This window comes from Aquila chrysaetos, chromosome 8 (assembly GCF_900496995.4).
Source record: "Aquila chrysaetos chrysaetos chromosome 8, bAquChr1.4, whole genome shotgun sequence".
NCBI classification, from domain to species: Eukaryota; Metazoa; Chordata; class Aves; order Accipitriformes; family Accipitridae; genus Aquila; species Aquila chrysaetos.
In genome coordinates, this window is record NC_044011.1 from 4377329 (window position 1) to 4388336 (window position 11008).

At 57.7% G+C, this 11008-nt stretch overlaps 1 protein-coding gene across 1 annotated transcript in view; it reads right to left on the bottom strand.

The window, feature by feature from the left end:
- Nucleotides 1-10507, bottom strand: part of MRC2 (mannose receptor C type 2) — a 29943-nt gene extending 19436 nt beyond the window's left edge. The window contains exon 1 of the mRNA XM_030023064.1: nt 10339-10507. Coding sequence (XP_029878924.1) covers nt 10339-10429 — 91 coding nt within the window. The 5' untranslated portion in view covers nt 10430-10507. The remainder of the gene's footprint in view (nt 1-10338) is intronic.
- Between the last annotated feature and the right edge of the window lie 501 nt (nt 10508-11008).

Below are 11008 nucleotides of genomic sequence, written 5' to 3' on the forward strand. Positions count from 1 at the left end.
TTTTTGTTTTAAAAGCGACCCTTTTTTTTCCACCACAAGCATTCACCAGAAGTCAAAGCGAACTCACGGGCCCTGCTATATTTAGCTTTGGTTTGCTTTGGTTTTTTGCCATTATACGAATTTTTTTGGGCTGAAAAGGTTTTCATTTCCTATTCCCCCGCAACCTCACCCTGCCCCAGCTATGTTGTTACAGGCAGCTCCGGCACATTCGAGCAACAAACATCTTGGCTCAGTGAACTTTCCTGACTCGTCTCTGAAAGGAAAAAAGAAATGGAGGAAGAACGACACCCCATTTCATTTCGGAGCTTCAGCATCGACCCAGCTCCAGAAAAGAACTGATGCAAAAGGCCTGTTCCCCAGCCGAGATGAGATCAGTGATGACCTCAAATAAAAGTGAAGCCTGTTCACACGGCCATCTCCGGCGAGCAGGCTCTGTGCACGTGCAACAGAAAAAGGCAGCGATTGGAAGAAGAAAAGTTTAATTTCTGGGAAAACAGTTTTCAAATCACGACCAGTGAAAACAAAAATATACACAAAAATTCAGATGGGGCTGATCTTGCCTGGCTGAAGCTCAGGTCCCTTAAACTGGTGCTGGTGTTTCCCCAGCTGGAGCTGGCTTGATCCTGACCTGGACATCAGGACACCAGCTGGTCCCCCCACCAAACTCCCACCGCACCGTGCCAGAATCAGCCACGGCGTCACCCAGCCCATCGCTCTCCCCTTTCCCGCATGCAGCGAGAGGTGGTGCAACCACCACCAGCACTGGGGACGTGGTGAGGGGGGATCTTTAAGCACTTCTAGGGTGATGCAGCATCAACGTCGTGACCTGCTGGACCCGAGTACCAGCGCTCGGGCAGGATGAGGCCTCCCTGGGTCACAGGCTGATGCCACAGTGCCTTGCAAGGAGCCAAACACCGGCCCTTTGGTACTGGGAATAGAAAAAGCTGCTCTACCACGAGCACCGCCGCTGCCGTTAGCAGCAGGGGTCAGCAACGGGACACCCTTCTCCGCTTATCTGTTAGCCCGGCTTTGCAAGAAAAAATTAATAACATCTTGGAAAAGCCCTGGAGCCAGCGCTAGGAGTCGGCGTCAGGGTGCTCAGCGCCGCATCGGGGCCGTGCGGCATCACGCAAGATCAACGCTCGACGGCCACCACGCAGCAGCACGGTGCTCGGAGGAAGCTGTCCAGACCGGAGGGGGCAGCCCCGGGGCCGGAAAAGCATAAAATACCATTTTACTCTAAAAAGAGAAGAGCTGGAGGTAGGAAATTATAGGCTAAGGGTTTTGGTCTGCCCACACACACTGCAGGCAGCTCAGCCCATGGCCCCTTTGCTCAAAGCAGGCAAAAGAGGACACCCGGTGTGTGTGTCCCCCCCGGTCCCCGCTGAGCCCTGGAGGAACGGGAAATCTTTAGCACCAGCTCAGCCCTCGCACCTCCCCAGCGCTTCCATCTTCTCCCCTTGCAAAAACCACTCTGCACCGACGGCAGGGAGCTGCTCCCAGCGAGGCTGAAGCTGGGGAGGACGACCAGCATGAGCTCAACGCACGTCAGCAAAGGCACACGCTGTGCTTCACCCAAAATATGCTTTTCTTTCACTTATTTATAGGGAATTTGGGGCTGACTTGACCCCCGTCGGTGTCCATGACATTGGCAGGCGCACTTGGACAGGCCCCCGATGCACTGAAAGGAGTTTTCAGCCTCCCTGGCATGGCTGAGCCCGATGGGCTTCGATGCCTACAGAGCAAACAGCTCCCCAGCGGACCACCAGTCTTTTTTTTGCACGGTCCTGAACATCTCCCAACCGCCGCTTGCAAAAAAACCCCCAAAACGTGGCCGCAGGCACTGTGCCGCCGAGCACCAGCCTGGCTGCGACCGGCTCCACCTCCACCAGCGATGCCCAGTGCCGAAACTGGGGCCTGAGTGAGCTCTCCCTGCTCCCACCCGGCTGCCGATGAACGGGATGGATGCGGAGTTGGGTGGGATGGGGCAACTTTGTATTGATGAATCCCTTCTCCCAAGCTGGTATCTCGCAGAGCAAACCCAACCCTCGCAGGAGGCAGGTCCAGAGCATCATCCCAGTGGGACCGGGAATGTCCCCGTCCCTTCCAGGGCCCCCTCTCCCGCACTGCCCTCCGCAGCCACGGCACAGCTACGGGGTGACTCCTTTCAAAGATGCTCCTCAGGTTTTTGCATCCACCTGCGGACCTGAAACCCCACCGGCAGAGCTTCCCAACCACCCTCCGGCTACGGAAACCCAACCGCGGCAAACACTGGCAGATCCTTCCCAAAGAGGAGCTGCCCTCCGGCGTGGGACGAAGAGCACTGGAAAATGCAACTGCTGGATGCTCTGCCTGGAATCACCAAAATTAAACCAGGGCTGGATCTGATGAGCGCTGGAGTAGGTACCCTGCGCACCCCGTGCCTCTCCCTCCTGCATCCTACATCTTTTGAGCAGGACCAGCTCAGAGCAGCTCTGCTCCATCATGTCCTGCTCCTCCTCCTCCTCCTCCTCCTCTGCAGAGGAACTGTGAAAGCAAAGCAAAAACCTACACTTTCAGCAAGGATGCTGTCTTGTCCCAGACACGCAGACACCTGGATGCTGCCTCTGGCTTACTGGTATGAGCGTAAAAACCAGCTGGTGCTATGAGGCAGCGTGATGGTGGGGATGGCGAGGAGCTGGGGCTGAGAGCGAGACACCGGCTCTGCCCACAGAAACGTTCTCCTCTCCCACGGGGGAAATACTGGGATGCTCGCCCTCCGGCACAGTGGGAGAAACCGGCCTTGGCACCGGCAGCTGAATGCAGCAGAGATGGAGAAGCTGCGATCCTTTGGGACAGCCCTCAAGGGAGTTTTTACACCCCGTGCCTGGCTCCAGGTTTGCTTTTTTTAATTAAAAAAAAGAGAAGTTTTTAGCCAGCACAAAGTCTGAATTGAAGGGAACTCAGCTCAACCCTTCCCACAACAGCTTTACCACTCCACGGCAAATAAGGAAAGCTTCGCAACCTACAATTTTGGGGAATGTGGGCAGCACTGGACGAGAGAAGTGACGGGGATGGGGAGGCTCCAGGGGACAGAGGTGGCTGTCGGGTGGTGGTAGACATAGAAAGCACTGCGGCACGGCACGGACGGGTGTCCTCGGCACCACCCTGCCCCGAGCGCGTCCCAACCCGGCCACCCACACCAGGACACCCAGAGCACCCCTGCTCCATTGCGTTTGTCACCCTCCCATCACCAGCAACAAACGCAGGAGCAAATTTAAGAGAGGATTGAAGCTACGGCTGGACCCCGGTCCCCGGTTATCCCCGGCTGGTGCAGCTCCAAGGCTCTGGCCACGATTTCATCCGATCGCAGCCAAAAGCGAACGCTGGCCCCGGCATGGCAGTGCCACTCTGGCTCTGTGCCCGCATCCCCCGCCACCCACTTGGCTCCTCTGCGAAACTCATCGTGGCACCCACTTGACGGCAGAGCCCTTCACGCAGCTCTGGGGCTCAGCCCCATCCTGCACGTGAAGGTGCTCCCTGCTTGGTGCTCTCGCTTGGGATCGCCCTTTATTTGGGGTGTCCTGAAAAACCCAGCTCCAAGCCCGCTTGTGCAGGAGGCTGAGCACGCACAGAGCAATGGGGACGATCCCCTCCTGGAAGGTTTCTGTGCTGCAGACACGGCCACAGATGTGGTTTGCTCCAAACCACCCATCAAAGGTAGCAAATCCTCAAAGCCCGGTGTGGTGCCCCAGCCACAGCAGCAAACTGGGCTCCGGTGGGGTTCCAAGACCCAGGAGCTTCTCAGGGGCTGCAGACCGCCGTGCAAGGAAAGCAAGCCTGCTAACGAATGCTTTTGTTTGACTTTGGGAGCCCATGCAAAAGTTTTACCCATAACATCCTGCAGCAAGAAACCCACCCTTCACTTGCATGGTACATAAAGAAACCTCCTTTCAGCCTGAACCTCCTCGTTTCGTGCGCTCTCACCCACTAGAAAACAGGGCACACCAGCCCAAAGCCACCTGCTCTAAACCGCCGGCTTTTCAGCCCGTTATTGCTGCCCAAGGGTGAGCAGCAGCTCCGAAACCCACGCCGCACGGCTGGAAGAAAACCTGCGGGAAGTGGCAGCTCATTCACAATAAACAAGGTGGGGATGCACCAAGCTCGGGGGCAAGATCAGCAACAGAGAAGCAAACCCCCCTGGAATAAAAAACGACAGAAAAAGAGCCAAAAAGCGTTGCTCGTCGAATACAGGAGGGCTTCACCCAACAGAGCGAGCCTCCGCCGGGCTCAGCTTGCACAGCCCCGCAGGAGGGGAGGGAACTGCTGGGATGGGGAGAGAGCCATCCCAAAAATTCACCCTCCAGTGACATTTGGGAGTGCAGGACCCCAGGGCTGCATCCCAGCATTGTGCCCAGCCGGCTCTGCTGATGGAGGCTGCAGGGGCACAGAAAAGCCCCCAGCTCCATCTTAAATTCCGTATTATTGGATGAAATATTCCTCTGGAGGAAAACCCCCTTCCTGGGAAAAAGGTCCCAGCAAAGCCTGGCATTACCACCCCTGGCATCCGCGCCCCCAGCCGTCCCTCCAGGCGTGGTTGATGCCATCCCCAAGGTCTCAGCGTGGAGAAGAGCAAAAGCATGGCCATTGCCATAAAGAGCAGCAATTTTTGGCCCGAGGAAGGAGCCTGTGCATCCCTCTGAGGGCTGAGAAGGGGAAGCGGCGATAAGAAAAGTAGCAGCTGTACCTGTGGGAGCTCCCGACAGCAGAGCTGGAGCATCCCTGCTGCCATCAACCACGGGGTACGAGAGCAGCCCCAGCCTGCTGGGAGGGCATCGCTCCTCTACCTGCCGCCCGAGCTGCTTTTGGGCATTGATAAACACTATACAACCCCTTAAAGAGGCAAATCAGATTAAAAAAAAAAAAAAAAAAAAAAAAAAAAGGGAAGGAAACGCAGACTACCAGCAGCCGCAGGGCACGCTGTGAGCCTCTGGCTCCGGAGGGGGCACCGGCACTGCTCCGGTCTGCTCGAGAACCGATGGCATACACCAACCCACCCACCTCTGATGCTCCTAAAATAGCGGTTTGCATCAAAACACCACTGCTGCCCGACGTCCCACAGGCTCACCCCGGGCCAGCACATCCCTGGAGCTCGACTGGGGCCAGACTCAGTCAGAAGCAGCTCTGGGTGCTCCAAGCCGAACTCCAGAATAAAGGATGGGCATTGCTGTTTTGTTTTTTTAAAAATAAACCTCAAGGAATAAGGAGCAGATCTCTTGTTACGGGGAAGAAAGTGAAGCTCCTGATGGCCTGGTTGAGGCTATGAAGCAGCAGGACCTGCACTTGGAGCTGAGAAACTCCTCTTGGCTTGCCCAGTGGTGTGGAGAGAAGCTGCTGTTTATACGGTGGGAGCCGTATGAGACAAGCTCCTTACTTGGCCACGGCCACGAAGGCTACCTACCACCCTGCTTACTCTCTGCTGCCTCGTAAAGATTTTGGATGGGGTCCACATACCACATTTCAGCCTCTCTGCAGACATTAAAAGTCCCCTCTCCCCGCACCCTGCCTGGGATGCAGACAAAATGCATTCCACGGGGGATGATTGCCTGTGGGCAGCTCAAGTGACTCGCCCACAGCTGTGGCAGGGGACAAGGGAGCCAGGAGCCCCCGCATCCTCCCTCTGGTACCCAGCAAAGGGTAGAAAGATGTAAATTTTCCCCAAATTTCCCCCAGACCCGCTCCAGGCTCCAGCCCCGCAGTGACCGTACGCATCCAGAGGTGGAAATCCCAGGTTTGCCGACTCCCCGGGAATGCAGAGGGAGGAAAGCAGCGCCATCCATCTAACGGGCTCCAGCCGGGATGGAGGAGTGCGATGGACCCCAAGAGCACAGCAGGGAGTGGGGAAGGACAGGGGTCCCCCAGCTGCCACCGGCCAGATGGTCCCCCCAGGACGTGGTGGCCGGGCTCCCCACGAATGTCCTGTCCCACATACATCTTCTCACCCAGCCACAAAATCCCAGCAGTGGCAGCCTCGGCCACGTCCCAGGGGACCGCTCTGGCCTCGGCTCGTCTGATGACCCCCAATTTGCTCACCCTGAAGCATCGCCCTCCCGGTCAGCAAATTCACGGCCATGTCCAGGGGCGTGATGTGATGTGCGGGACAGCCCCGCCACATGTCCCCATAGACGTTGTTCCAGCCCAGTTGGCTGAAAACTACCCAATTTTTCCAAACTACTAAAGAAATTCCCAAAGAAAAGGAAAAAAGATGCAGAGATTTCTCCTCCTTTGTTTCTCCGGCACCATTCCTGATATTAATACCCCGAGCGGTGCCATCGGTGTCTCAGGACAGCAGAACTCCCATTTCACCAAAACCAAGTACATTTGCACAGCAAGGATCAGACCCTGGTGTCCCACAGCCTTTTTTTTCTTTTTTTTGTTTTTTTTTTAATTAAAATTACTAACATGAAGCTTTTCTCACCAGGTGCTCTTTGCTCGCCTCGTGCCCAGCACTCAAGGGCAAGACTCGGGTAAATGGGGCCATTCCTGTAGAGCCCAAAGTCACCGTGTCTAGATTCAGGCAGAGGAAAGGGAAGGGCTCGATCTCCCCATTCCCAGTCTCAGCACCATCCTGCAAACACGCTATTTTACACGGAAAATCCCATTTACGTCCCTGTTGCGACAGCACGAGGTGTAGCGCAGGACTGAGCTCTCGCCGTGATAGGGATGAAGGGAGCATCATGCTTGAAAAATACCCTGTGCCCCCTGCCAACAGCCAAACCTTCGCTCCTGGGCTAAAGTGCACTCCCAAGAATTTGCAAGTCAATCCACTAATCATTTTCTAATCCTTAATTAATTAAAGATGGGTCCTTTAAGAAAGAGAGCATCTGTGTGGGTCTCTTTTGGGCTCGAGCAATCTTAAGAATGAGAAAAATGTCGATGCTCCGCAGACTCGGCACAGTTCAAATTAATTAAAATCCTGCTTCTCGGCTGCATGAGAAGAACAAAATTTTACAAATCGCTTAAACAACCTTTCGAGGAAATGGCTGGGTCGGGACGGGCTCGAGCGGGTTGCGAGGGCGGCCGCCGCAGACGCTCCCACCCGAGAATCGGCCGCACTCGATGGAGCCGAGCAGGGTGCGATGCACCGGCGAGCAGCGCCGGGACCTCCGGCAGAGCTGCCGACGTGGGCAACAGCCCTTCGCTGCCCTTCTCCGAGCACCGGCCGAGGTACCGGAGCCAGAGTCTCCCGCTATGGATTTATCAGCTGGGAAAGATGATTTAGCAGACAGCAATTATAGCCCCTCAGCAGCCATTTGCTTTGATTTCGGGGCAAAAAGTTTCCCTGGAAAATATTTAAGGAAGAGGGAAGGCAGGAGCGTGCCTCTGCCCTGCAGGGAAAGGTGCAAAATCCAGCCAGAAATAAAGCCAAAGAGAGAAACCTGCAACGTGGCTTTAGCCATCACCGGGACCTCACGCCTGAAAACACCTTCTCGTGTGCCGGCAAGGTGTCCCCGGGGTGGCACCTTCACCTGGGAAACCTCCCGGGGCCACCACACCGCGCTGGGTGGCTTTGGGGGGAAGGGACAGTTTTGCACTGAAGGCTAAATCTCTTTTGCTTTTCATTCTTGTCATTCTTGCGCAAGCAGCCATCCCTCGCCTCGTCCCTGTCCGGCCCGGCCGGCTGCTGAGGCTGCAAGCGTGCCGGGGCGGCGAGGTCCCCGGTCGTCCCCTGCGTCCTGCCAGGCGCAGAGCCGCTGGGCTCTTAGCCGCAAAGCCGACACCTCCATTCCTCTTTCCTGCTCCCAAATAATCCGAAGAAGATCGAGTTATGATTTCTTGGAGCTGCATTTGCCGTGCAACGAGCTATTTCCATTGCAAAGAGGAAAATGGGGGGGGGGGGGGGGGGGAAGCTTCATGCAAAGGCAGCTCTGTTTGTTTTACAGGCTGTAAATTCTTCCCTGCGTCCCCTTCGCCCCCTTCTCCTCGCCACAAAGCCGATGAGGCAGCTCCTGCCGGCGGGTCCCGCACCGGGCACCGGCCAGGTGGAGAAGCTGATCCAAAGCCCTGGCAGCGCCACGTCCCCGCATCGACACGGGGACCTCGTCCCGCCTGCAGCCACCGCGGGACAGGAGCTGCTGCCTCAGTTTCCCCGTGACAGGCACGTGGGTGCTCAAGCGATGCTGCAGAGATGGTGATATCTCACCGAGGAGCCACCAACCTCCTGCCAAAAGCCTCTCTCCGGCTTCCCGGCTGTCCTGAAGGCAAGGATTTGGCACAAACCCCTCAAGGAAGCGACAGGGAAGCTTTCCCCAGGGAAAGCGATGCCGCCTGCCGGGCCAGCTCCCGCCGACAGCGTCCTTGCAAACAGCACTCGCTCATGGGACTCTTGCAACTGACCCATCCCGGTCCCAAAATCCCAGCCGAGGATCCTTTCCGAGCTGCAAACCCAGCCTGGCGCTGGGGGACCTCGGATGTGGCACCTCCATCGGTGCCATCCCCTGCCCCCTTCGCCCACTGGGACCAAGCCAGGGCTGATACTGGGGAGATCAGCGGAAAAACGGGGACGGAGCGGGGGGAGAAGAACCGTGGGTGCTTGCACCCACTCGCCAGCGGGACGCTCAGAACGAGCAGCACAACACCGTGGGCTGGAGGCAGCTGAAAGCCGCCTTGTTCCTCGCCCTGCCCCGGCGCGGGGTCGGCTGCCACCGCGCTCCCGCCTCACCGCGCCGCCACGAACCGCCGGGACAGAGGTGCCTCTGTCCTCGGGCTCGCCAGACCTGGATCCCACCGGCATTTTTCAGGGTGAAACAGCCAGACTCGATCCTTACGGGTAGCTAAGCCCAGCTGAAATCAAGTGATTCCCTTCAAACCCGCAAAAGGAGAAATGCACGGCCCTCAAGTAAATTATGGGGAGGTTTAACGGGAAGTTGGGGGTTCAGCTCGGATGTCTCCAACCAGCAGCAAACCGTGGCAACCGCTCTTCCGAACGCCCCGGGGTACGGGGGTCTCCTTCCCCATCGCCTCCTCCTTTCTCCATCTCTCAGACGAGCAGTTTCTCCCGGCCGGGCGCTTCTGAGCCCGGGCTGGACCCCTCGCCTGGCATCGGATCGGTGCCCAACGGCATCGCGCCACAAAGCGACAGCAACCCCACGCTTGGCCCTTTTGCGACGCTTGGCCCCGGGCTGGTGGGGAAGAGGGGAAAGCGGGGGGCAAGGAGCGGGGGGAGGAGGAGAACAGTGCCCTCCCATGCTGCTGTTTCCAAATCTGCTTTGGATTTGCTAAACGTACTCTAATAAAATAGGCCAAGGGTTTACGGTTGTTATTGTTCAGGCAAAAGTAGCCAATTTTGCTTTTTTTTTTTTTTTTTAAGAAGTTTTCTCAATAGGGCCAAATTAATCCAAGGAAGCAACAAAAGCAGTTTCTCGCTTCTGTGCTAGACTATTCTGGGGTAAAAAAGTGTCTCAAATGGCAATTCCAGGGGCCGTCCCAAGGATCCTCAGGCGTCTGGCACATGGTGTCTTCAGAAGGTTTAAAAAAAAAAAAAAAAAAAAAAAAATGCAACCCGTTGCCTTTCTTGTGAGAAGTTACCAAAAAAAAAAGAAGGAAGTCTGCAAATACCCACTCGGGCCCCGATCCCGCGGGGCACTTTTCTATAGGTTTAACACGCCGGGATGCGGGGTGGGGGGGTTGAGGAGAGGGAGGGGTGTCAGGACGGGAGAGGGAGGAAACCTCCAACAAAACACTTCGGCCCCTTCCCGACCTCCCCCTCCGCGAACTGCCCTCCCCGGGGAGACAAAAGGCCGGAGCGGGGTTGCGGGACGCTGCGGGCCGGCGGCCGCCCCCCCTCCACCCCCGGAGCCGCCCTGGGCCCCCCCCGCGGCCACGGAAACGTTTCCGCCGGGCTCGCCAGACGCTGCGTGGCCGCACGGCGCGGGGAGTTAAACTAAAACTAATAAAAGCGAGCGTAAAAAGCGGCGGAACGGGGAAGAAAACACGACGCGGCGAAAGTGAAGAAAACAAAACGCGGCGGAACAAACCGCCACCGAAGGAGGACGAAGTAAAACAAACCGCGATAAAAGCAAAGAAAACATTCCGGGAGGAAATAAAGCGGAGCGATGTAAACCGCGCCGGAGCGAAGCGGTGCCCCCCCCCCTCTTCCCCGCCCTCCCCGCTACCGGGGGTCCTGCCGCCCCCCGACCCCCCCCCCCCCCCACCGAAGAGCGCCCCGTGGAGCCGGCGGGGGGGGTGTTCCCCATCCCTCCCCACGCTGCTTTCACTCCTCACCCCCCCCCCCCTTTTCCCCCCCAATAATAATTTTAAGGGGGGGGGGGGGGCAGGAGGAGGGAGGCGCGGTCCCACCTGGGTGCGCAGCGCCGAGCACCAGCTGGAGGCCGAAGAGGCAGCAGAGGGGGGCGCGGAGGGGCCGCGGTCCCGCCGAGCCGCGCCCCATGCCCGGAGCTGCCCCGCTCCGCTCCGCTCCGCTCGGGGCCCTCGCTGCTCCCTCGCCGGGGCCGGGGGACGGCGGAGGGGCGGGAGACGGAGGAGGAGGAGGAGGAGGAGGAGGAGGAGGAGGAGGAGGAGAGACACCGAAAAGAGAGAAGGAGGGGAGAAAGGGGGAGGGAAGGAAAAAAAAAAAAAAGTTAAAAAAAATAAATTTAAAAAAAAAAAAAAAAAAAAAAAAAAAATCGTGTGCGCCGGCCTCAGACACTGCGTCAGCGGGAGCCGCGCTGCCCTCGCCGGTGGGCCCAGCCCAAAAAAAAAAAAAAAAAAAAAAAAAAAAAAAAAAAGGCGGGGGTTGGGGCCGGCCGGGGGCTCCGCCGAGGGGGCGGCCGCGGCCCGGGCACCGGGGAAGGGGCGGAGGTGGGGGGGGGGTGGCCGGGGAAGGGGGTGCTCCCCGTCTTGCTGCCCAGTGTCGGGGCTCGGCGGCGCTGCTGGGGGGTTTGGGGGTGATGTTTGGGAGGGTTAGGTGGGGTTTGGGGGTGAAAGGGGGGGTTTGGGGGTGATGTTAGGTGAGTTTTGGGGGTGAAAG